This window comes from Phalacrocorax carbo, chromosome Z (assembly GCF_963921805.1).
Source record: "Phalacrocorax carbo chromosome Z, bPhaCar2.1, whole genome shotgun sequence".
NCBI classification, from domain to species: Eukaryota; Metazoa; Chordata; class Aves; order Suliformes; family Phalacrocoracidae; genus Phalacrocorax; species Phalacrocorax carbo.
This window is the reverse complement of record NC_087548.1, coordinates 16,532,398-16,559,158: the sequence shown is the minus strand read 5'-3', so window position 1 is coordinate 16,559,158 and position 26,761 is coordinate 16,532,398. Positions and strand designations below refer to the sequence as shown.

At 40.1% G+C, this 26,761-nt stretch overlaps 1 protein-coding gene across 2 annotated transcripts in view; it reads left to right on the top strand.

Moving 5' to 3' along the window:
* Positions 1 to 26,761, top strand: part of RICTOR (RPTOR independent companion of MTOR complex 2) — a 103,607-nt gene that overhangs the window by 16,966 nt on the left and 59,880 nt on the right. For both annotated transcript variants that reach the window (XM_064439385.1, XM_064439384.1), the window contains exons 3-5: positions 5,685 to 5,782; positions 13,992 to 14,056; positions 26,302 to 26,433. In XM_064439385.1, coding sequence (XP_064295455.1) covers positions 5,685 to 5,782; positions 13,992 to 14,056; positions 26,302 to 26,433 — 295 coding nt within the window. The remainder of the gene's footprint in view (positions 1 to 5,684; positions 5,783 to 13,991; positions 14,057 to 26,301; positions 26,434 to 26,761) is intronic.

The window sequence follows — 26,761 nt, the reverse complement described above, 5'->3', positions numbered from 1 at the left end:
TTAAAAAACCCTAATAAATGTGGAGGTGTATAGTAAGTTTACCAGGATCATCCATCTATATTGTGATTCTTTCCTTCAGTAACAGGAAGGTATGTCTTGTGTTCTTAGTCAGTGATGAAATGCTTAGCTGTAGTGAAGTACAATTTCCCCCTTAAAGAGACGTCTTTAGGTGTATTTAGGCTCTTACTTCACTTTTTGGCACTGTGATTCTAACAGGTGTGATAGCAGCTGCTAGAGCAGTCTCTCACTTGAGAGTTTACTTACTGTATGTACATTGGTTACTGTGTACAGCTACTGTCCTAGCATCTACCAAGTGATGCATACAAAATATACACTCCTCAGTTTAACTCATTATGCCTCACTTCTGAGTTACTGAATTATTTGTGTGCTAAAGCCTACCATTCTTTGTGTTTGCTTTTTATTCACATGTGCGTAACAGAATAGCGAACTGGCATGCTGCTAGCGTACTGAATGTGGTCAAACAATGCTGCTAAATCTGTCAGGACCAGCAATAGCTATATTAGCACGAGTGACAACTCCTTTCCTGTTTCATTCCTGCATTAGATGGAGCACTAGCTGTTTTGTGTAGCTGGAGCTCTGTGGTGTTCTTTCTCTCTGGAGAATGGGATCTGTCAGAATGCATCATGATTCTCACTGGGTAAAAACAATGTCACAGTCCTGAAGGAGTGAAAAAAGTGAGTCAAGCTGTAAAAGGTCATGAGAGTTTAAAAGCAAACAACACAACTTTGAAGGTTTTTGATATACATGCATCTATTAATTACTTCAAGACATAGAGAATCACAGAATTCTTAAGGCTAGGGATTTAAAAACAGCAATTTCACGCTGTGCTAAAGATTATCATTATATGTACTGTGTGTTATTCACTACAAACAGTTGTGGGTGAGAAACTGGTGTAACAGAAGTACACAAAACAAAGATATCTGATACTTCAAAGTGCTTGCTGTCGAAATAAAGAAGACAGATACACAGAAAATGAGATGGTAATATCAGCAAGTTAAGCTGTTGTTGCAGAACGTAAGTGTGCTGGCTTGAAATTTTTGTATGTATCAACAAGTTTTTAGATGAGATTTGAGGCAAAGTGGCTTTGTGTACATTAATGGGGACAATTTTCCTCATGTAAAATTGTAGGTTAAAAAAAAAGTCTTGACTCTAATGAGTTTCTTCTGGAAGGGGTACATCCTTCTTCCACCACTCTACTTGTGAATGGCTCAGTGGCACAGCCACTTTTGCGTGGATTTTTGTAAGACCTTAATATTGAGTTTGACTAGGTAACACAGCAGAAAACTAACATAGCCAAAAGAATGAGAAGGATTCTGACTCAGTTAATGGAATTATTTCAATGTGAAACTGATGGGTGCTGGAGTAGTGTAAAGGGTAGGGTGTATCATATAGAGGGACAGGGATAAGGGAAGGGGTTGTGCACCTTTTGGCAGAAGAAAGCCGTAAGATCAGCTCAGTCATTTTGCACAACTCCACGTCCAAAGCACCATGGGAAAGAACATGAAGATATTTGGTTATCACTGTGGGCCAGCTCAAGATGAGTCAGCATCTCAGTAATGAATGAGGTAAGTCAGGAAAGAATAGACTTTTGAGGGGTCTTAAAATTATAACAAGTAACTTGTCTTTTTTTCAGATAGAAAAGCAGGAAAAGCTAAAGAGTAAGGGTTAGTCAGAGTTAAGAAATCTCTGCAGCAGTGGTCTGAACTGGGGTCCTTAAAAGACAGACAAACTACCCTCACACACCTCTCCCCCCCAAAAAAACCCCAATCAACCTACCCCCCCCCCCCCAAAAAAAAAACCAAACAACCAAACACCCCACCCTCCCACAATCAAAACCCCAGCAAAACCTAAAAAAATGCCAAAAGTGCTTGTCAACACCAACATGAGCTGTTCAGCTTGACAATGAAATGTAAGGCCATGATATTTCTTGTTTTGGGAGACCAGTCTCTGATTTTGTGTCATATTTCTCTATTTCTGCATTAATCCATGTTCTTCAATGCTGTTGCATGAGATTGTGTGGCAGGAAGATATGCAGTGCTGGGTCTGATATTTGATTACAGGAAAGCTTAGCTGGTAGAATCCAGAATGCATTTAGTGTATTTTCAAGCCCATTTTAATGTAAGGGACAGACTAGCAAGATACTGTATCTCCATTTGTGAAGTCACGTTACACATTACCGTGTTTAAACTCTCTTATATCTGCCACATGAAGTTCTGTTAGGGCTTACTGTGTTCTCTACTCAGCTTATTTGTAATAACAATGAGTCATGTTTGAGTAGCTAAGTAAATTTTCTACTTCTTTCTAGTATATGGTCCTTTCCCAGAAGAGGAAAAACAGGATAGCCAGTCTTTCCTTGAAGTTAATATGTCACAATTCTTTTGTTAACTTTTTTGGAAGAGATTTTTTGTAAGAAGGTTGTTCTGAAGTTTAAGCAAGGCTTGAACTGACAAGGTTTGACTGAAAAGGCTTCTGTAATCTTAGTTCTTTTCTGAGGTAGTGTACTATTAGAGGGTATTTATTTCTTTACTATATTGTTTTTTCTACAGCAGTAGCGTTGTTGATATAATGGAAGTGTGAGTCATCTAACTTGCTGTATTCGTATTATCGTTGGATAGTGGTAATGTCTGTTCTTAATTTTTTCAGTGTTGTAGATCTTAAACTGGAGTCCACACTTCGCTTCAAATCACTTAGCTGCTAGTGAAGCTTCTGGGAAATACCTGGCTGCTCTGCTAAGCGCTACAAAGATGGCTTTCCTCGAACTTTTCTGTCTCTTTAGAAATGAGAGTGTTCCTCAGCAGGAGGAGGGCATGTGAGGAGAAGTTGCTTTAACTGCAACTTTTCATACACATGTAAAATGTTTTCAGTGCACACTTTTATTAAGCAGCCTTGTTATAAAGGTCTGCCATTGCTACAAAATTGTTAACATGGGAAGCGGTAGCACAGTCATGTTCTGGTTTCTTCACACCTAAGTTGGCAGCCTTTCTGCACAGCACACCTTGGTCACATCTGAGTTAGTGCCTACTCTATCAGGTAGCTGAAGAGAAATAGTCATCACCAGTGACATACAAGAGGTTTCCTGGGCTCTCTTGCGATCTTTCCTGTCCATATAGTGAGCTTAGTTTTGGTAGAGGTTAACTTTGAGCCATCTGCACTTTCAAACTTAAATCTTACGACCATATTTCCGGTCTTTTTTGAAACTTATTGTTGCTGCTTGTTCTCCAGGGAATTGAAGTAGGACAGTCTGGAGAGCTCTAAGGCTGCTCACCTGGGATCTTTCTTGTGTACAGTAACGGGTCCAGAAGTGGTGTGAGCCCGGGAAATTCTGACCCATTACCCAAGGCAGGCCAAAGCATAGAAATCAGCCAAACTCTATTTTTCAGTGAAACCAAATTATGAGGAAGTTACTTTCCTCTCCTGTTATGTTCCCTTGAAATTACATGCTGTGGTGTAAACTATTTGTAGTGCCATAACTATCCCAGCCTACTTGTCTTCATTGTTTCTATGGCTTGTTCTGTTGCAAACTTCTCAAACTGAGTTAAGCCCTGGAAAGGTAAACTATGCAAGGGAATCCTAAATTTGGGATGGATCTAATAAGAGTTTTTCCTGTCTCTGATTTCTGTCATTATATCAAAGATTCCCCCCCGCCCCCCGCTGGGTTGGGGAGGTTCAAAGAGCCGCATGCATATGTTCCAACTTAAATTCAAAGTTATTGGATGTTTGGTTTCACTGTGCATACTGTTCTGCAATGCAAGGTAGCTCTGTCTGTACTTGTGGCTGTGTATCTGACAGCTGACTTTGCTTAATGCTGTGACTTAGGTTTGTGAAATAGGATACTGTACATCAAGCTGGTGATGGCTGAGATTGATGCCCATGTTTAGGAGACTGCTTTGTCTTCCCAAAAATCTCTGTTTTGTCTGAAAACACAATTATGTGGTGTGGCAGTAGCATGTCTGTACATGTGCAGGAGTTTCATTGTAAGCAGCATAGTCAATACAATTGATCCAGTTTACCCTTCAGTAGGCATCTTGCAACTAGTCAGGGTAATTGTTTTCCACTTAATTGGCTGATAGAAGAGATCTCCATTGACTACAATGGATTTCTAGGTTTACACACCTTAATTCAGGCACCTTCCTGTAGGTGTCTTAATCTTTAAATGCTGTCTTGTATTCATGATGGTAGCATGTTGTGGTTTAGTCCCAGCCAGCAAACCAGGACATAGTGCAAGTACAGGGTTGTGTCTTTGCAAATATGGTCTGAATATATCCTGATAAGATTACTAGTTATGTCTGCTTTTTCAAATCTGTTGCTTTTTAAAGTTTTTAAACTACACAAGTTGATTAAAAGAAAAACCTCAGCTTGGTTTGTAGCGAGGTGGTGAAAAGGTGTGTTTTTTACATCTCTGACACCTGATTTCCTTTGTATAATGAAAAAATATACAAATATCCTTTCAGGATGAACAGAGAAGTAAGACTATGTGTACACCACAAATTCAGCTGTAGCTGTTCATACTGCAGAAGGAAGCAAGTTTCATTCACTGAAGTTAGTGTGGGGCACCACACACACAACCCGTCTTTTGCTTTTCAGTTGTCTGGTGTTTGGACTCTGCAGGCATGTTCTAAAGACTTCATTTTATGTAATGCGATTTTTTTCTTTGGTGATGTAATGATTTCTAGCAGCTCAAATCTCCAGCTCCCTGTTGGTATTTAATTTATTTCAAACCACACTGCAGTTGATAGTGTTGTTATAGTGCCTATCACGCAACGTTTAATCCAAAACTGCATGAGAACTCTGCAGTCAAGCCTCTCTCCCTTTGAAAAATGTACTGCTGAAACACCGGCACGTACAGGGCTTACTGCAGTTTCTGTTACCGCAGCTCTGTGTGCAGCATTGTGCCCAGCCCCACTCTGTGTTGTTTGTCCCACTCTGCCTCAAGTCCCAACGTTACTCTGAAACGCAGGGTAATACTGTCTCTTCTCAGCATGTTTGGTAGTCCTTTCCCATTTCCTAGCAGAATGCAGGGTGGGTCATCAATCGGTATCTGAATCCTGATTTGTAGGTTTTTATGTTGGGATGGTGAACCCTTGAGAAGACATTCCTAGTTCCCCTATTTACCTTGTCGGTCACTGTCCATCTCGCTGGAAAGTCCTAATCCTCTAGTAAGTTTAGGGTGATTGTGAACAGACATTAATATGGAGAGCAGAAAAGAGTCCTGCCTTCCCAAAATCCCACCAACCCTTTGTCTGGAAAGAAAAAAGTAGTCATGTGGTATGGGAGTAACATGCTGTCTTTTTACTCTGTCTTTAAGTTTTCTACTTGTCTTTAAATTACAAAGGGATTAAGGATAAAGCTGTTCAGTTACGAGGTGTTAGGAGTTTCAGGCACTAAATGGATTCCTTTGTCAACTGTAAGTGTAAGTTGTTGATTAAAATCTGCTTTAAAATAGGAGTGTCTCTCCTCCATGGTCTTCAGCATTTATTCTAGAGAACTGAGATATGCTTGGTATTGGTTCTAAGCATAAATCAGATTGATATTTGGTGAGAAAAAATGATCTGTGTCCTTAATTAAGACCAGGAGAATATGTGTTATATTTAGGACACTGCATGTGGAATGCTTGTTTCGACTTTTTTCAACTGTATCTGCTAATAACCTGTTTTCTTTTTCAGAGCCCTGTGATAATATGAGAGAGATTCTTCAAAATGTGGCCAAATTACAAGGCGTCTCAAATATGAGGAAACTAGGTCACTTGAATAATTTTACTAAGGTAAGAGCTCAAATGGTGTCAAAGAACAAGTGATGATGCAGGCAAAATGTTTTATATGTGCTCTGTCAAACACTGGCTGGGAGATTAATGAAACAGCTTAATATCATAGAACAGTACTTGAAATCTACATACTATGGGAGAGGAAAGGAGCAAATAAGGACAAGCAAATATGGGAATGCAGGGTTATGCTGAAGTTTGTCTAGATGTCCTGCTGGCTACACTTTTGTAGTATTTTAGTGCTTAGAAGTCTGAAATATCTCCCAATTGATGGGTTAAGTTGTACAAATAGAGCTAAAGATTGGTTCCTGCTCCATGGAATTGAATCAAAAATGTGAAATGCCCAACTCTGGATATAAACTGGTAAAGTGTGGTGAGGGGGAGAACTGTATCAGTAAGAGTGATATGCAATGGTTTGCACACTAAGCGAATAGCAACTGTCAACATTCACTGTAGTTTTCATAGTGAAAAAGATTTAAGGGGTGATTTCTAGAAATGGTCTGTATTGCTTATCTTTGAGGTGCTTTTTCCAAATATGTGCTCACAAATCATGGGAATGTGACAGGTGCTTGCCTGGAAGTATGATAGATGTGTTGGAAGCCGTCATTGTGAGGTGGCAGGAGGAGAGAATTAAAAACTTACTGAGGATGAGTCTGTAGGCAGAAGAAAGAGGGTATGAAAGGCCTTCAGAAGGAGAGCAAGTACCACTTTTTGGGTAGATGAGGAACCTGTGGAGAGGAGCAGAGAGGACAGGTGGGCAGGGAGTTAGGAAAGGGGTGTGTGTTTGTAGCATACTGAATGGTTGTGGTTGGACCAGCTTCCCATTTGTCAAGGCAAGGGAAAATGCATTTCAGTCAGTGAACTGGCTCAGAACACATGTAGGTGCATAGCAATCACTGGGGAACTGAATTTATTTACACTGAAACCTTTTCTTTGGGTCATTGCCTCATTGGGTCTGTCAGCTTGTCAGAGATCCACCATTGACAAAATGCTGCTGGTTTTACTGAGATTCCAGTTGTGTTGCAAGAAAGCCCTTTATTCTGCTAGAAAATGCCCATGCATAGCTGTGTTTCCTTTTTGTGCTGATCTGGAAACATTTAAATTTGAGTGCTTCCAAATTCTCTAGTTGCCTTAGAATTAAAGAACTGGATTAGGTTTGCAGATGCATGATTCCTAATGAAAAGTCAATATTTGAATTTATGGATATTAAAACAGTGTTGATTTTACTATTGAAAATCAGATGTTAAACACCTATAAATGTGTTAAATTAGTAAGTATGCATATTGAAATTGGATGAGCCAAAAAATCTTTTTAAAAGATAGTTTTGAAAAATTGAATAATTCTGTAATCCCATATTTGACGAATTTGTTCTTTATACTTACTTGGTGTTAAAATTGGAAAATACTTACAAAAATACAAGTAAAGCTTTCATAAATTAGACTTAAGACTGGCAAGAAATGATGAATTTGTGAAAAGCAACTTGCTAAAATTAAATATGACCTTTGAAGACAGACTGTAGTTCATAACCCGGTTTTGATCCTGAATCAGACTGACTGTATATAAGGGAATTTCCTACTTTATTTAATATTTAGCACTTGCTCTTATGCATGTATAAAGCAGATATTCCAGGGAGGTTAATATAACTTGTACATTTGATTTTGAAAACTCTTCCTGTTTTTGTTTGAACTGTAAATGCAGCTATGGAAAGAGAATAGAAGATGCAAATTGTATTGCCTGTCTTGTGGCTGGAACAGGTCTGTGTGTCTCATTCCAGCAGTTAAGGGTGAAAGCCTGGAGCTTGGGGGAGATGGTTTTATTTCTGTTTTGCACTCTGGTCATCTACAGTGAGTTAATGTAGTCTTGGTTTTCCCCTTTGTGAGGTAGGTGTGTGGGGAAGATAGATGTACTAAGAGCTGAGGATGTTTGTATCCTGTCTTGGAAATATATTGAAGATGAACTTGACTTGTTTATAAATGTTTGCATTTTATGATTCATTTTTGAAAGGCTACTAGTTATCTGGGTAATTTGTCCTATGGACAGGAAAAGGACCTTTTGAAATTTTTTTAATAGCATATTTCTGAAAAATAATACAGAAAAATCTGTAAAAAAATTTAACTTGCCTGCTAGGAATATTATACTTCAAAGAAAATGTCGGCACCAGTTTAAGCAGTTGCTCCTTACTGCCCCAGATTTTTCCTTCAAAGACTGGGCAAATCTTGCATTTGGAAGAAATACTGTTCCACTTCTTTGGTCAGGGAAAGCAAAATGTTTGTATTCATGTGGAAACAAGCAATGTAAGTTAACATAGACTTTCCTGACAGAAATAATGGTAGGCATTGAGTTTTGAATTAACTTCAAATATCTGAGGTATGTTAGGTTCAGATTTCTTTCCTTGAAAAAGCACTGGGTTTTTAAGATGGGATTTGTTCCCCCAACCCCCTTTTATTTAAGGAGAAGGAAAGGATTCACCCTTTAAAAAGTACTGAACTAGTACTGAGCTAGACTCCAGGATTTTATGCAGAAACTAAATACTTTTATTTGAAGTATTAAAATAATGGTGGTCAGCAGACACAGGATTTGTTACTTCATCTGCAAGCACAATACCATAAAGCAGGTGTGTGGGGGTTTTATTTTTGAGGCTTGCATGCCTAAGATGTAACTCCCTTTTCATTTGTCTTTTCCTTCAAGAGTAATATTAACTAATATCATTCCAGTCCCCACAGCATCCATACTTATGGTGCGAAGTATGCTGTGATATTTTCCAAAAGCTTGCATTTCATTCATCAAATTTTAGCTAGTACATCTTCATAGTAAAAACCTTCAATATTCATGTTATTGGCTCTTTGGCTGAAGAACGTGGGTTGTTCTTGCCCAAGAGGTGCTGTAATTTTCTGCTCCAAGAAATTAGCATTCCCAGTCTGGTGGTACTCAGGCTATTGAAAGGTATGTTTGTTCTGAGCTGCAGCAGTGGCAGACTTAGAAATTCTTCTCCTCACCTTCTGCTCATCACCTAGTAAGTGAAGCTGTCTGAAGATGGCAGAAATGTTTATGATGTACTGCCTAATCTGTATTAGACAAAAATAATCTTCCTTTCAAACCATCTGTATCACTATTTAAGCTAACCTGAATTTTGACCTGCAAAATGTTTGAGGATTTGACCTCTAGTACATAGTGACACTTTCAGTTGTCACAGCAGTTCACAAGCTTGGTATGTGTCTTTGGCTTCGGTAAGCTGAGTAGGAATACCCATCTTTGTTTTATAAGGTCAGCTACATAAGGCAAGCACCTTGAAGTTTCCCAGCTTCTGCTGATTAATACCAAAACATCATGGTTACTACTTTGGGGTTTTCCCCACCCCCAGGAGAACTAGTAAGTGATAAATTACTGAAAACCAGAAGGAACTGTACGATTGCATTTCCTTAGTGGAAAATAACTTCTGGATTTGAAGTATTCATTTAGAATCCTTTATTACATGTGGTTTATCCCACTGTTAGCTTCTGAGAGGTCCTTATACCTTTTAAAACCTAAAAACATTTAAATAATGGACAGGAAAAAAGATCCACAGATCTTGTTACAAGAATTTATATTTTTCATTCAAGAAGAAAGGTGCATGTTTAAGGACAAAATGAAACAATTAATTTCAGCTTAAATTTAGCAACAGAATAGCATCAGTGATATGGGAAGTTATATTTTCAATCTGCTCAAAACTAATTCTGTTGTTATTTAATGAGGCTCTGCTGTTCTGCTCTGTATATCTGTTAGCTTTTGACCATGCTGCTAAATTTCACTACGATATGGATTGAGTCTGGGGCTGTAGAGGCTTTTATGGATTCAGTCTCTGTTTGATTTACAGTCCATCATTTTAGAGTCTCAGCTGTCTTTTGTAAAACCCAGGTATCTTAGAATCTGAATGCAGTATTGACCGACTGTAACGTTAATCCAGATAGCTATACCACTATGTGCAAAACTTGAAATCTCATGAAGTAAGTAGCAGATAGGAACAGAACATCTACTTAGGGGCACTCAGGTGTGGAACAAACTGGAGAGCTAATGGGTCGAAATCCATGGTTTCAGTAGGGGCTTCTCTTAAGACTAGGACCTACTAAGTAGTCGCCTAATAAATATTACCAGTGATGGTTCAAACTGTGTTTCCAGAATTACAGTATAATAATTACACTGTGCATGCATAGAATAATATCATACTTTTACCTAATAGTTGCTGTGGCTATTCTGTTGAATATAAATTTGAATGGTCTCAGTGTGCACTCAACTTGTGTATGCTGTTGACCTCCTGTGGTTTTGTTGTTTTGAACTACTGTTTCCAAGACATGTTGATGTGTTACTCATATTGCTATGACTCATCCAAGTAGCATGAAAAACTCATAGCTGACAGTAAACATGAAAAAAACCTTCACTGTAAGTTAGTCACTCTCTGGCCTAGCATAAGTACTGTTTTGTCCTTATATTAAATCATACACTCAAAGAATCAGTGCTGTTCCCATTAATTGACTATTACTGCACAAATTTTGAATTTTAGAGTTGACTTCTTGGCAGTTTTAACAAGCAAGTATGCTCTGTGTTTCTGTGTATATGTAAATATATAAAACTATTGTGTATATATTTTTATATATACGTTATGAGATACATACTAAAAATATAAAATGTATTTACATAATTCCAGGCATTTACATGGTAGGATAATCCTTTGCCATTTCAGTGAAATGTAGCAATGTGTAGGCAAAAAAAGCAGTTTTTAGTATGCTGGTGCTGCTTGCCTACAAACTTACACTACAATGACATGTGAATTAATTGTTAAATGTTAGTCAAACATATGACAGTTACTTGGCTTTGTAAGTTTAGCCATCTACAAAAATCAGTGCATTTGGGCCAGAATCAGCGACCTGCTTACTGTAGTTTGAAGGTGAAATGACAAAAAAGTAGCAAAGTTTTGCCTACAATATATTTAAGACCAGACACTTATAACTAAGCAAATACCCCAAGCATTGAGACCAGCTGAACAGTATCTTCTTTATAGCAGCCTCCATGACTTCCCGTCTCCCCACCCCACCCCCCCCACCCATATATCAATCCTGCCATACTTTTGCCACTTTTTTTCCCCCTTAGACTAAATAAATCCAATAGCTTAGCCTTCATGGGTGTGTTTTTTAGCTGTCTCATACATTTTACTGCTATACTGTTTGTCTGCTCTTAAAACATGGCACACAAAACTTTGTTCTTCATGCAGTTTTGAGCACAGCCTGTGAAATGGGGGGAAAAAAAGGTCTTTTTGTCTCAAACGTAATGCAGTCCTATTAGTACTTCCAAAGGGAAAAAATCCCAATTTTGCTTGTTTGATTTTTTCTTAAATTACATCACATTAGCTCATTTAGTTTATAGATTGCTGTAACTTATAGATCTTGCTTTCCTTTTGAAATTTGTTTTTGTATTTAACATTCTGAATGTTTTCTGGACATCTTTTATTTCTCTGCTGGACTCCTTTCAGTTTTTAAGTGTCTGTTAATATGTGGTACCCTGAAGGAAATTATATACTGTTCCTTTTATTAATTGAATTTTCTTACTGAGTTTGGGCACTCCTTTCAAATCACTGGAACATTTTGAATTCTGATCTTGCTGTTCATCTTTTAAAACCTTTTCTAGCTGGAAAACCTGTAAGCACACTACTGTGTGTAAATGGCAAAGAAAGCCAATAAATGAGTAATGGTCGCCCATTGGATCAGGAGTAAGCTAATAGCAAAAGTAACTAATCTTGTAGTTATTTAGCCATTTTTTTCTGTTCATTCTTTGTGAAAAATATTTAACATGTATGTACAGACACCATCAAACACTCTGATAATTATCACATTCAGAAATTTGTATCCACGCAGCAGTTAAACTGTCATCAAGTTGTAACGATCATCAGGTTACGTGACTATGGTTGAGTTTCAGGAAAAGGTCAAGCTTTTTCTATATCAGTGAGGGTGTGCAGAGTGGGAATGTGTATAGAGGAAAATGGTACTGAGGAGCTAATAACAACATTATATGTAATTGGTAAGAGTGGTTACTGACAACTAGACTAGCGCTGGTCCAGTGAACTGAATGCTCTTTAGCAATTTCAGTGAGTTAGGTGGGTTCCGAAAACATGTCATCTGCTTTAGTTTCATCTCGGGACTGCTTAGGACGCAAACCAATGGTAAGTGCAATAATAGGAGAATTGCTTCAGAAATGTGCACAATAGCAGCTTTCTCAAATGTTTTTCCTATATTCGAATTAGAATTCTATTATTTGGGGTTTTTTAAGCAGGAAAAAAGACTGCTGAGGATAATCCGGTGTGTTAAATTAGGATTTCTCATTTGTGTCTAGGGTGGTATGATGGGGAGAAGTTTAGATGTATTGATGATGAGTCTAAACAACTATTGATGTATTTATCTGAACAATGAACTGGTTTTACTCACTAGCTTCTCACACTGTTTTGCTTACACTTTGCCAGCCAATTTTTACAGTTCATAAGATGTCAATAGAAATGCTAAAGCAGCAGTGGTAGCCTTAGGCATTCCAACAAAGTGGCATAAAAATAGATTGATGCTAGGAAGTGACATACTGTCATAACCTGTTAATGCACCAATTGTCTAGTTTTATTATCACTTAAATTGGAAAGGTTGGGGAAAAGAGTTTATGTAATAACTTTCCTTATGTTTTATAATAATCTTTTGTTATAGCCACTGTTAAGAAAATTGCAAAATCCAAAACATTTGAATCAACTTAGATTATTTGAGCCCAAATGTGGAGCTGATCTAGGCCAATTTAACAAGATTGGATTTCAGCATTATTTCAGCATTATCACTATGTGTATTTCTCACAATGTGAAAAATAATTTCTTAATGTAATGTGAACCTTGGAAGAATTTGTACTTGTTGAGCATAATCCTAAGTATTGTTTAAATTTAAATGATCATGCTAATGAAATGGGTTTACATAAAAGCAAAGTTTCTGTGCAATATGGTGGTTTTCCAGGTGGAAGGGAACAGTGGAATGGGAATATGGAACATCTTAACTATTTCAACTTACAGTAGCCTTAATTTAACTGTTTTAGTTTATTATAAATTTCTTACATTAGCAGTAAGTGCATATAAAGAATGTGGCACAGGGTTTTATGTATTTTAATACTTTCAGAGCAGGGGTATTCACTAGTTAGCACAAACACTTCCTGAGCTCCTTACTGAGCAGAAACTGTTAATACTGCTCTGGCTCAGAATTGAAGACAAGCCTGTTTCAAAAAGAGAGGACAAAGTGCAAAGCTATTGCAATCAGTATTAGTCACTTGAGTTTTTGGAAGTGCTTGGAAAAGTGCTTTGGGGTTTGGATGTGATAAAATATTTTATAATTTTAGCTAAGGGTAGTAAATGAAATTACTAGGGGTTTCTATGCTTGCAAAGGAGAGCAGCATCAGCTCTTCTTACAAAAGAGACGTAGGCCAGCACTTTAGCCTCTTAAGGAAAACACTAGATTGCTCTTTTTGAGATTGGTTTTGGACATAAAAACTGTGCTTGTAAATCTTCAGTCTTGTGTTCAAAATGGATAGATATGGCTGATATGTTCAGAATTTATGACAGTTTATAGGTGTCTTTTTGTGTGCATAAAATCAACCTTTGCACTGATATTTCAGAGGTACAAGTTCTAAAGAATCCAATTGCAGGCCAGGCTAAATGGCAGTTACTGGACAGTTACCATTGGCAGTGCCTTCTGATTTCCCCCACTCCCCATGCCTGTGCTGCTGTAGCAAAACATGACAGTGGACCATCAGCGTCAATCTTTGCTTCAAAACTCTCACCCAAGCCCTCTTTTTGAATGGAGATGTGCTTTGCTTCAGTCTTTCATCTCTGCTGGGTTACTGATTGTCCAACTAGTGGCTCTTCCAAAAAGAGCTTAAAGGCAACAAGAAGAGCAATCTGGAGTTGAAAAATTGACCGGTAGGCAGCTTACACAATTGTGCAAGCTTTTCTGTAGTGTGAGAGGGCACAGATTTGTGTATGTCTGGTGTACATAGGAACAGAATACTGTCAGCAGAAATTCTCGGGGAAGTTTGAAGTTGGTACTCTTCCCCTTGCCATGAATGAAATTTCTCATGTTTCTTTTAAAGCATTGACAGAAATTTGCAGTTTTATGTAGTCATTTCTAGAGAGTTATAAATAACAGATGTTATCTTTTATTTCCAGCTTCTTTCTAATACTGGCCATGCTGAAGAAAAGCTAGGTTTTACATATGACAGCATCATAATATGGTAAGTAGTAAGGACCAGTAGAGCAATACTGGGGTGCTTTAATTGTTTTAGGTGTGATTAAATAAACTTTATTTGTACTTTTGAGCTAGTATTTTGTATTTCTAATGTGTCTGAGATTTCGTAGTGCAAACATACACGTTACAAATATTTTAATGAGTAAAATCAGAAATACATTATTTGCTTTTGGGCAAAGAGAGGGGGAAAACCCCTCCAAGTTAGAAGTGTGGATTTCTTCATTATTATTATATTCCTCATAGAAGTAAAAATACCTGTAAATATCTCAGTACTTGCAGAAAGCAGTTTTAGTAAAAACGTGCATCTACAGAATTCAGAGCGTACTCTTGATGTAGAGTCAGGATTTAAAGATAAATATATGTTAAGTTGGTGTGTAAATGTGTCTTTGTAGCATTGCTTCCCCTGCTACTAAAATACCCTGTATATGTACTTTCAAGTGGAATTTTCCTACATTTTGTTGCCATTTCTGACAGTTAAAAGTAACTACATGCTCATTTCCAGAAGCCTGTGTTTTTACACAGACATTGATAAATTTGTCCTGAGTCTCAGCAGTGGTGGCAGAAACAACTAAGATCTAGTATTTAATATGATTTTGTGTTCTTTCCATTTAGTTACCTGACTTAAGAAACCAAGCTTTAAAAAGTTAGTCACTCTTTAAAATGTTGGGAAAGCTTTTGTAATTTCTTGTGGAAATATTGTGAGTTGTTTTCTTAAACTGATTTTCCTTGCTAGAACAAAAAATTAAAAAAATAATAGTATAATTTTGTGAATGCATATTTTGCTGTAAGCTTTAATAGGTTATCTTCTGATCTTATTTATCTAACCTATTATAGTACTATATGATGGGACTAAACGTCACTTAAGAGTATAACTTCACAATTCAGAGTTCTTTACCAAATATTTTAAAATATAAGTCTAAAAGGTTATGCAAATACTAGCATTTGTTTTTATAAGAAGAAGTTTGCAGAAAGATCTGCTAATCCAAACACAATTACAGATATTGATAAGGAAGAGAGAAAAATGTTCTCGGCAGACGAATGAAGAAAAATAGCCTCCTAGTTAGAAAAAAGCCAAAAATGGCTTCTCAAAAAAACCAAAAAGACATGTAGCAGGCATATAATCTTGGTTACTGTTGTTACTTTGGTCATTCCAATGGCGGTTCTGTGTATGTACATAAGAAACAATTTTTTTATGCATATATATAGGTTATTCTGCTATAGTGATAATTTTCAAAGTCAAGGATGCCACTCAGGTATTCACATTTTACCAGCCATAATTGTGCTGATCGGTTGTTCTTTGGAAGTATTTATAGGGTTGATAGTTTTCATGAAATACAGACTTTTCAGCCAAACTTAAAAATTTTGCTCTGCAGAGTTACAGCCATTCAGCACTAGTAGTCTGTTCACAGATTATTTTGCTATTAACATACAGCCATTCTGACTAACTAGCAAATACTGAACTTACTAATTAATTTTGGAAATGACCTTCAGGTAGGCTAAGTACATACATTCCTTTGGAGATAACATGCAAGTTCTGTAATCTGCTTTGCTGATGTTCCCAACATGATCTTAGATTTCCATAGGGAAACCTTTTTGTTCTACAGAACAAAATTGTTTTTCTTCGAAAACATGAAAAATTATTTGTATACAAGAAATACTTCGAGTTTTCTGCATTTGTGAAGTATGAATGGCTAACCTTAAAGCATTAAACATTGATTAATGATTTCAAGAGTAATTATAGATTTCTTGTAAAGTTCTACGTTTTGGTGTCAGTAACCTTGATAGACTTTTTCCCAAACCAAAGACAGTTGCAATCTGTAATAATTGCAATTATTCTCAAGTTAGAGATGTGTTCTTTAGAACACTCTCTTTTTAGAATTTTGTTAGTCCAAGTGCTTGATTATAGTTTCTTCCTGCCAGCATAGGGAGATAAGTGACACCTTTTGTTGCCATTCCCAGTGTAGATGGGTCTTCCCGGTTCCCAGAGCACCATACCATTGACAGATGAGAGGAAGCCTTGAGCCATGAAGAAAATGGAGTGTTGATAGGCCTCAGAAACTTCTGAGGTCTATTAGTAACGTGCCAAGGGGTTTTGGCCGCTAAAGCAAAATTCAGAATGTTACCTGTTTGGATCAAACAAAGACTTGTCAAAACCATGGTTATCTTTCTGTAGTGAATGGATGAGATGCTTTAGAAAAAGGTGCAAGAATGATCATTTAATAGATAGTGAATATCCTTTCTTATTCCATCCTTTGTTAGTTCTTCCAGACTTTTTATTAGTCTTAATGCTTATCAGCCTTAATGCTGTCTTAGGAAGTTATTTTCATTTCTGCAGTGACACTAAAAATATTGGGGCAAGTAGTATTGCACTTACCTTTTCTCTTACACAATCATGATGTCTTTTTGGCACTTTCAGCCACAGATGCATGTGGAGTAAGCGTATCAAAATTTTCATAGTTTTCAATAATTTTCATGGCTATTTTAGAATCATGTATGGGTTTATGACAGTTTTTATGTTGATGTGCATTGTCACATCTAACAATCTCAAAATTTATTCGCCATCTTGTTAACTAGATGCTTATAGATAACTTTTAAGTTCCCTTGAAGTTCTTCATAATGCCATCCTATTCTCATTAATAGACACTATTCTGCTGTCTGTATTTCTGCTCCCCCGCTTCTTCCAAATCAAGAAGTGCGTGCTAAAGAATGTCTACAAAATGGGGTTGTGAATCTGGATAAAAATCAGGACCAAAAAATTATCAGGATGAAATTCTTCCATTTACCTCTACTCTTTGAATTAATCTTTTCAGAATTTGATTTGTGAAACTACTTTTCATCACTTTATAATCTCTTTATATTCCTTAATGTAACCTTCAGCAGCACTTTATGCCTTTTTACACACTATTGTAATCACTTCTTGTAAAAGATTAGTAGAATACATTCTGTGTAAACTCTTATGGTTGCTTCACATCACTAACCAGTTTTATTTTAAAGTAGTTTTATTTTAAGATCATAAACAGTCTTTTGGATGCTCTTTGCAATCCTTTTATCCATCTTGGCCACTACCGTTTATAATTCAGGGCCTAGCAAATATGTGCAGATAGTTCGTGTTAATGTTCTTCCCAAACACTTAGATGTGAAACTTGGTGGGCTGCTGATAATATTTACTGAAAGATTTCCTCCAGTTCTTCCATAATTTTCACTTCTTACGCTAACTTACATTTTGTGTAATAAAAAAGGCTTTATGATAGCAGTCTTCATGCAGACCTCCAAAGCAGTGACTTGGTATGAAGAAAACGCTTGTTTCTGTGGTACCTCTGTTGGTCTCTGTCATGGTTTAGCCGGCAACTCAGCCCCACACAGTCGCTCGCTCACTCCCCCACCGGTGGGATGGGGGAGAGAATCAGAAGGGTAACGCTCGTGGGTAGAGATAAGAAGAGTTTAGTAATTAAAATTTAAAAAAAAAAAAAACAAACAACAGAAATGCGATGGAAAGGAAAACAACTAGAGGCACGAAAGTTGGGTGGGAGGGAGGCGGATGAACTGCTGAAACAAACCGCAGGCAACGCAGCCGCTCACCGCCTGCCGAACTGATATTTCACCTCCCTGAGCCGCCACTGCCCCCCTTAATATACTGGTCATGGTGTCACATGGTATGGAATGAACCTGCCATTGGCTAGTTGGGGTCAGCCGCCCTGGCCGTGGCCCTGCCCCTCCCGCTGACGCAGCAGAGTGGGGGAAGCTGGAAAAGTCTCCAACCACCACAGGCACTGCAGTAAGGAGAATTAACGCCTTCTCAGCCAAAACCAGCACATTCTCCACCCCTTATTCCATACCATTTACACCATGCCCAGGTCCCATACCACCCAATACAACCTTACCAACCACCACCCCTCCCCTTCCCATCCTTTAACATAACACACAGACATCATTCCCTTAGTCTATGGACCTTCCCTGTAAATTGTCCATTAAAATGTCCATTGAGTTCACCCAGTCCATGACTCTGGGCTCCATCTGCTGTATCAGTCTTTCAGAGTGGAAGAGATGGTGTGTGGCGTTGGGTTGCTGCATACTGAGTCAGTCATCGTTCCATCGCTGCTGCACTTTGCTTGTTTCACAGTTCATCTTCCATGGATTCGGGGGCTTGTACTATGATATCATTGATACAACACAGAGGTGACACACAATATTATATAGCAATTTACGTTATGCCATTCAGTTCATTGGCTGTTTTGCCCAAAATCAAATTGCCTTGAGGCACACATTGGACTTCTCTATCCTCCCACATCACCCACCAAGTGCACCCAGGGCCTTGACAAAACGCAGTCCCACAAATGGGTTTGCCTTTGGCTGAGGCAGGAATAACCCAGACTGTTTTGCCCAGCATATTTTTACATGCACTACAGGAACTCTCTTCCCTTCCACAGTACGTAAGCATTCTGACTGGGCAGGACCACCTCGATTGGTAGGTCCCCTCGTGTTGACTAACCAGGTGGCTTTTGCTAAATGTGTATTTGCGTGCCTGAATGTCCCACCCACCCATTGCTCTCAGTGTAGTTTTTAACAGTCCATTGTACCGTTCAATTTTCCCAGAGGCTGGTGCATGATAGGGGATGTGATACACCCACTCAGTGCCGTGCTCTCTGGCCCAGGTGGCTATGAGGTTGTTTGGGAAATGAGTCCTGTTGCCTGACTCAGTTCTCTCTGGGCTGCCATGTCACCATAGGACTTGTTTTTCAAGAACCAATATAGTGTTCCAGGGAGTGGCATGGGGCATGGGATATGTTTCCAGCCAGCTGGTGGTTGTTTCTACCATTGTAAGCACATGGCGCTGGCCTTGGCAGGTTTGTGGGAGTGTGATATAGTCAATTTGCCAGGCTTCCCTGTATTTATATTTCAGCCATTGTCTCCCGTACAAGAGGCTTTACGCGCTTCGCTTGCTTGATTGCAGCGCATGTTTCACATTCATGGATAACCTGTGCAATAACATCCGTGGTCAAGTCCACCCCTCGATCACGAGCTCATCTGTATGTTGCATCTCTCCCTTGATGGCCTGAGGTGTCATCGGCCCAGCGAGCTAGAAATAGTTCACCCTTATTTTGCCAGTCCAGATCTGCCTGGGCCACTTAAATCTTGGCAGCCTGATCTACCTGCTGGTTGTTTCCATGTTCTTCAGTGGCCCGACTCTTGGGGACGTGAGCATCCACATGATGCACCTTTACAACCAGATTCTCTACCGGGGCAGCAGTATCTTGCCACAATGCGGCAGCCCAGATGGGTTTGCCTCTGTGCTGCCAGTTGCTCTGGTTCCACTGCCGTAACCAGGCCCACAGGGCATTTGCCACCACCCAGGAGTCAGTATAGAGATAAAGCACTGGCCACTTTTCCCGTTCAGCGATGTCTAAGGCCAGCTGGATGGCCTTCGCCTCTGCAAACTGGCTCGATTCACCTTCTCCTTCATCAGTTTCTGCAACTTGTCGTGTAGGAGTCCATACAGCAGCCTTCCATCTCTGGTGCTCTCCCACAAGACGACAGGACCCACCAGTGAACAGGGCATATTGCTTCTCATCTTCTGGCAGTTTGTTATACAGTGGGGCTTCTTCAGCACATGTCACCTCCTCCGCTGGTGATAATCCAAAGTCTTTGTCTTCTGGCCAGTCCATGATCACTTCCATGATTCCTGGGCGACTGGGGTTTCCTACTTGAGCCCGCTGGGTGATCAGTGCAACCCATTTACTCAATGCAGCATCGGTTGCATGGTGTGTAGAGGGGACGTTTCCTTTGAACATCCAGCCCAGCACTGGCAGTCAGGATGCCAGGAGCAGCTGTGCTTCAGCATCAACCACGTCTGAAGCAGCTCGAACCCCTTCATATGCTGCCAATATCTCTTTTTCAGCTGGGGTATAGTGGGCTTCGGACCCTCTGTACCCACGACTCCAAAACACTAGGGGTCGACCTTGGGTCTCCCCTGGTACTTTCTGCCAGAGGCTCCAGGTAGGGCCATTCTCCCCGGCTGTGGTGTAGAGCACATTCTTTACATCTCGTCCTGCCCAGACTGGCCCAAGAGCTACTGCATGAACTATCTCCTGTTTAATTTGTTCGAAGGCTTGTTGTTGCTCAGGGCCCCATTTGAAATCATTCTTTTTCTGGGTCACTTGATAGAGAGGGCTTACAGTCAGACTGTAAACTGGAATATGCATTCTCCAAAAACCCGCAACAGCCAAGAAAACTTGTGTTCCTTTTTGCTAGTTGGTGGAGACATGGCTGCTATTTTGTTGGTGTCCTGGTTTCAGCTGGGATAGAGTTAAATTTCTTCATAGTAGCTAGTATGGGACTATGTTTTGGAGTTTTGCTGGAAACAGTGGTGATAATGCAGAGAGGTTTTAGTTGTTGCTAAGTATCTGTTACACTGGTCAAGGACTTTTTCAGCTCCCCATGCTCTGCCAGGGGCACAAAATGCTGGGTGGGGTCACAGCCGGGACAGCTGACCCAAACTGACCAACGGTATATTCCATACCATATGACGTCATGCTCAGTATATAAAGCTGGGGGAAGAATAAGGAAGGGGGGACATTGGGAGTGATGGTGTTTGTCTTCCCAAGTAACCGTTACGCGTGATGGAGCCCTGCTCTCCTGGAGGCGGCTGTACACCTGCCTGCCCATGGGAAGCAGTGAATGAATTCCTTGTTTTGCTTTTCTTCGATGCGCAGCTTTTGCTTTACCTATTGAAGTGTCTTTATCGCAAACCATGAGTTACTTTTATTCTTCCTATTCTCTCCCCCATCCCACAAATGGGGAATGAGCGAGCGGCTGTGTGGTGTTTGGTTGCTGACTGCGGCTAAACCACGAAAGTTGATCACATCCATTGTGATCTGACAACGTCTCCACCCTCCGTTAGATTTCCGCACTGGCTATATGGGACTGTTAAAGGGTGAGTGGGTCTTGCTGATCGCTGCTTGGCTCTTCAGTCAGTGAATGAGCTCATGGATGGGAATCAGGGAGTCTCGGTTGGTGCAATATTGCCGCCAATGCACCGTTGTGGTGGTGATCGGCACCCGTTGTTCTTTGACCGTCAGCAGCCCCACAACAGAGGGGTCCTTCGAGAGACTGGGCAAGGTAGACAGCTGTTTAATTTCCTCCGTCTCCAAGGCAGCTACACCAAAAGCCCACTTGTACCCTTTTGGGTCCTTGAAATACCCTCTCCTGAGGTAGTCTGTGCCAAGGATGCACGGAGCCTCCGGGCCAGTCACGACGGGGTGCTTTTGCCACTCATTCCCGGTTAGGCTCACTTTGGCCTCCAGTACAGTTAGCTCTTGGGATCCCCCTGTCACTCCAGCAATGCTGATGGGTTCTGCCCCTATATAGTTTGATGGCATTAGGGTGCATTGTGTACCGGTGTCCACTAAAGCTTTATACTTCTGTGGGTTCGATGTGCCAGGCCATCGGATCCACACAGTCCAGTAAGCCCAGTTATCCCTTTCCTCCACCTGGCTGGAGGCAGGGCCCCTCTAGTCTTGATCATGGCAGTCACAACTCACTTCCTGTAAATGTGACTCAAGAGTCTCTCTGTTAAGCTCAGGAACAAAATCAGCACTTCTACTCCTCTGTCTGGGGACCTGCTCACTGGAAATTGGAGCAGCAGCTTTCCTGGAACAACCTCCCTGAGTGATTGTTCTTCCTTGCAGCTCACGTACCTGTGCCTCTAGGGTCGAGGTAGGCTTGCCATCCCACCTCCTCATGTCCTCTCCGTGGTCACGCAGGTAGAACCATAGGGTGGCCCGTGGTGTGCATCCCCTCCTTTGAGCCAAAGGATGCTTATTCCTAACAGCTGAGACACTACTCTGTAGAGGTGGGGAGCAGGACATACCTTCTTTGAGTGGCTGGACCTCTCGGGATAGTTTCTCCACAGCAGAGACTAGCGAGGAAGAGATATTTATTTCGTAATCCCAAAGTCTGTCAATCACCGCCACCACTGTTGGTGCCTCGTCCCCTCTGCAGGACACTACTGCCAACGAGTTTACATGTGATGGTGGTGCGCTCTGTACAAACTTCTGCCACATGGGTCGTGTGCACTCGGCTTCATCTGGATCTCTGAATGACTGTTGATCGTCCAGGTCACCATAAATCACCTCAAGCACAGCTAATTCCCTTAGATACTGGATGCCTTTCTCCATGGTTGTCCATTTTCCTAGGCAACACACAATATCTTCCTTGAAGGGATACCTTTCTCTCACACCAGACAGGAGCCGCATCCAGAGGCTGGGGGCTTGTTTCCCTTTTCCAATTGCTTCGTCAATGCCCTCTTCCCCAGAGAGGGATCCCAGTTTTTTGGCTTCTTTTCCCTCTAATTCCAGACTGCTGGCCCCATTATCCCAGCATTGGAGCAGGCAGGTGACAATGTGCTCACCTGAACGACGGCCGAAATCTTTTCGCGTTATCTCACAACTCACTCAAGGATAGGGATTGGGTGGTCTCTGTTTCATTTATGACTTCCTTCTCCTCTCTCTTCATGATGGCCCTGCTTCTTCATCCTGTTCTAAACAATTTGACTTTCTCTTCCAAGGTTTCTTCTTGTGTATGGGGCAACTGATACTGCCATGGGTTGATTCTCTGAGCCAGCTCCAGTACTTGTCATGAGGGTTTGAGTGGCCGCAGTTCTTGTTTTGGGGATTTGAGTGGCTGCAGTGCCTGTCAGTTTGCCTTTCAAGCCAGCGACCTTCTCTTCCCCTTGGGAGCACTGAATACTGTTGAGCAGGGCTCGGCACGCGTGCCAGGCCCCAGCATGTTGCAGTTATCTGTGCCTCTCTGAAGTTCCCAGCATAACAACATACTTTGTCCAAATATTCTACTAGTTTTTCAGGATTCTGCACTTGCTGAGGGGTGAAGTCCCAATACACTGGGGGTGCCCACTGCCCTAGGTATTTGCCCATGCTATCTCAAATGCCCTGCCACTCATAACTATCAAGCCTTGGGGCAGATTTCTGGGTAATATTCTTAAGTTGCTCAGTCAAGCCCAGAACAACATGCCCAAAAACTAACAATAAGTGCACCTTAACCACGCAAGGATGTTCAAGATACAAAAAGGTTGTTGTAATAAAGGCAGAGACATAATAGTAAAAAGTTGCAAAGGTACCATTCTTTATTTCGTCCATATAAAACCTCTCAGAGGAGGAGGTATAATTGCTAATTGCCTCAGTAAGGTGGTATCCAAAGTACAGTAACTGTTTCAGCAAAGACCCCAAATACCAGATAAAACTGAAAACCAGTGTCTGCATAACAAATCTCTTAGGCAAAACATCACTAATCACAGCAGAACACAGCAGACTAAACAAACCAACCCTGATCTTTAACACAAACTGCAAAAACGAGAACCAACAGCTGTTGTTATCTCCAACCCTTGAGCCCCACGCTGGGTCCCAAAAAAGACTGTTGTGGTTTAGCCGGCAACTCAGCCCCACACAGTCGCTCGCTCACTCCCCCACCGGTGGGATGGGGGAGAGAATCAGAAGGGTAACGCTCGTGGGTAGAGATAAGAAGAGTTTAGTAATTAAAATTTAAAAAAAAAAAAAACCAACAGAAATGCGATGGAAAGGAAAACAACGAGAGGCACGAAAGTTGGGTGGGAGGGAGGCGGATGAACTGCTGAAACAAACCGCAGGCAACGCAGCTGCTCACCGCCTGCCGAACTGATGTTTCACCTCCCTGAGCCGCCACTGCCCCCCTTAATATACTGGTCATGGTGTCACATGGTATGGAATGAACCTGCCATTGGCTAGTTGGGGTCAGCCGCCCTGGCCGTGGCCCTGCCCCTCCCGCTGACGCAGCAGAGTGGGGGAAGCTGGAAAAGTCTCCAACCACCACAGGCACTGCAGTGAGGAGAATTAATGCCTTCTCAGCCAAAACCAGCACAGTCTCTTATTTGCTTCATTGCTTCTCCTTTTCCTTTTGGCTTATCCAGTGGGTCCCATTTTAATTTTTCAAGTTCTCCCTTTCCAGTACAGCTGAGAAGTCAGAACATGTAGACACGTAGACATACATATAGGTTTTCTACAATTTTTTTTTTCTCTGCCTGCTGTAGCATATCTTCATTGTATTTATAAGGTCAAGTTTCTCCCAGGTTTTTGCAGCTTAGTTGTTGACTGGTGAGTGTTTCAGTTTAGTTTTTGTTTTTAATTGACTTTTTTTGTTCAGCCCTGTACACTTCTGTATGTCACTGCTTTCATTAGACCTTTATGGATTTTTATGGCCTTTATTTTAGGTTTTATCTTGCTGGCTATCTCTATATTTTCATTGCATTCTCACTATTTAAAGATACTGACAGACTCCTTTTTGGTACATTCTGCTTTTGGGTGTTTAATCTCCTGAGAGTTCTGTACTTTGTATTGGCTTCGCTGTTGCCAATTCTTGAATTAACTTCTATCTTCAAATTAAGAATATCCTCCTCTTGTGAGTTGTAGAACAAGCTTTCAACACATTGATTGCTTTTGAGAAACTATAAGTCTAAAGATTGTTTTGGTCTGCCATTCAAGAAATATTTTCCCCTCAAATATAAACTAATAAAATAATGTACTTTACTTGATGAGGGGGGAAAATATCCAGATTCAGTATTTGACTGTCTTAATAAGAAACGTCATGGATAGTAACACCATTTGCATGACTAACGGATAACTTCTGCCCTAAAAGGAAACTCTGGTGAAGTCTTAAACTGGCATTTTCAAACCAGTTGTAAACTGTGAGGTAAAAGTCTAAATAGAAAAATACCCTTGAGTAGAACTGAGTCTTATGTGCTTATCCCTCAGACTTCCATCTCTGCAAAGCTGCAAAACTAGAAACAAAGCATGATGCATCTAAAGAGTACCAATCTATGCAGCACAATTGGAGAGTTACTTGTCTGCTTTTCTTGAATGACTTTGGAAATAAATCTCTCCTCTAGTACAGCTTTTTCTAGAGGAATAATTTTTCTTAACCTCACAGTATTGAGAATATGTTTCTTATTTGCTTCTAGCTGAGCCTAAATTAAATAAATAAAGGTAACTGGTGGCGACTCTTTATGTGAAGAAGCACATTTGACATTACAGCAGAGATGGTCTTCCTGAAGTAATTCCCTACCTGGTGCTGAAAGTAATAATAATGTCATCTTTATTTGCATACAGTATTGTAACCTTTCTACTTTGTCTAGATATCACCTGGAAGTAAGTTCCTGTTATAGTGGCTTTTACACAATTCAATATAATCTGCAGAAAGATTCAGAAGATTTTGGGCCTTAGAGTAGCTGATTACCATGTATGATGATCCTAGAATAGGAAAAGAAAAAAAAAATCCATTTGTATAGGTAGAAATTTAGTATCACTGGTTGAAGTATTTACAGTCTTAGATGTCCACGGAAAGAAGCCTGCTAAAATATGTCACTGGGAGGTTGGGGCTTTTCCCTGACTTGTGTAGTCGAGGAAAAGGGACAATCCATTGAGGGCCTTCAAAAGGACAGTGTGTCACTTAATACTGTCAAACTCCATCTCTGGAGGCCTTCAGTGTCTTGTTTCTTTCTACCTGTAAAGATAGTGAATTTAGGAAATTACATTATGATGACAGTTATGTTTAGGAAAGCTCACCTTGCTGTGAGCAAAATGCTTTCAAAATCTGGCTAAAGAGAAGTTTTGGTTATATGTTAAAATGAAATCTGTAGAAATCTGTGCTTTGTGGGGCTGCTTATGTTATGACTGTCATATTTCATGTAAACATAACATGCTGCCATAACATCTTTAGTGAATGGTGCATATAGTTACTTAAGGTGCAAATTTGTCTCTGTTAGGTGTCAAGATACTGTTTTGAGGATGCATGCTTACGGGTTGGCAGTCTAGTAGTGGAGGAAATCCTCCCTACCTGCTAATTTTCCTGTACTAATATTGTGCTCAGCTGTTTTGTCAAATAACAAGTTGTGTACAGGTCTTGGTCGTGTATCATTTCATGGATGTACAAGCTGTTCTTTGAGGAGGGAAAAAAACTTGGTTTGTACCTTCTTCAGATTAATACATTGTCTACATCTGCTGGCAGGGTGAAGGTTTGCCTTCTAGGCTGTACAGGTGAATATCTCAAAGACAGAAATTAATGCAGAACATTTCTTTTTAAAAATCAGACTTTTTATTTTAAATGAGTAGGTAGTAGCTGCCTGTCAGATGGTGAAGTCTACCTGCTGCTAAATAATTGTTTGTCCCTTTGTTTTCTTCATTGTAGTCTGAGGTTAGCTTTACTAAATGAAGCAAAAGAGGTGCGAGCAGCAGGATTGCGAGCCCTCCGCTATCTCATTCGAGACTCCAGTATTCTCCAGAAGGTGCTAAAGTTGAAAGTGGACTACTTGATAGCCAGGTAATTTTTCTCTTCCTTGTTTTAAGTTATACAATTGTAAATCACTTGCTCTTGCATGGTTAAGGTAGGTGAGAGAAGGTGTTTTCGTATGCACTTACATTCTTGATACATAGTTTTATGAAAGCCATTTTTCTTCAATATTAATAATGTCAATTAAAAATAGAAGGATACTACATCACACCAGCTAATCCAATAAAATGCTATCCTAACATATGATATACTATGAGTAATGTAAAAATTTCTGAATTTTTCAATCATAAATGCCACTAATCATAAATTAATCTATGGTGTTATAAGGTTAAAACATCAGTAATTTTCATATCTTAAG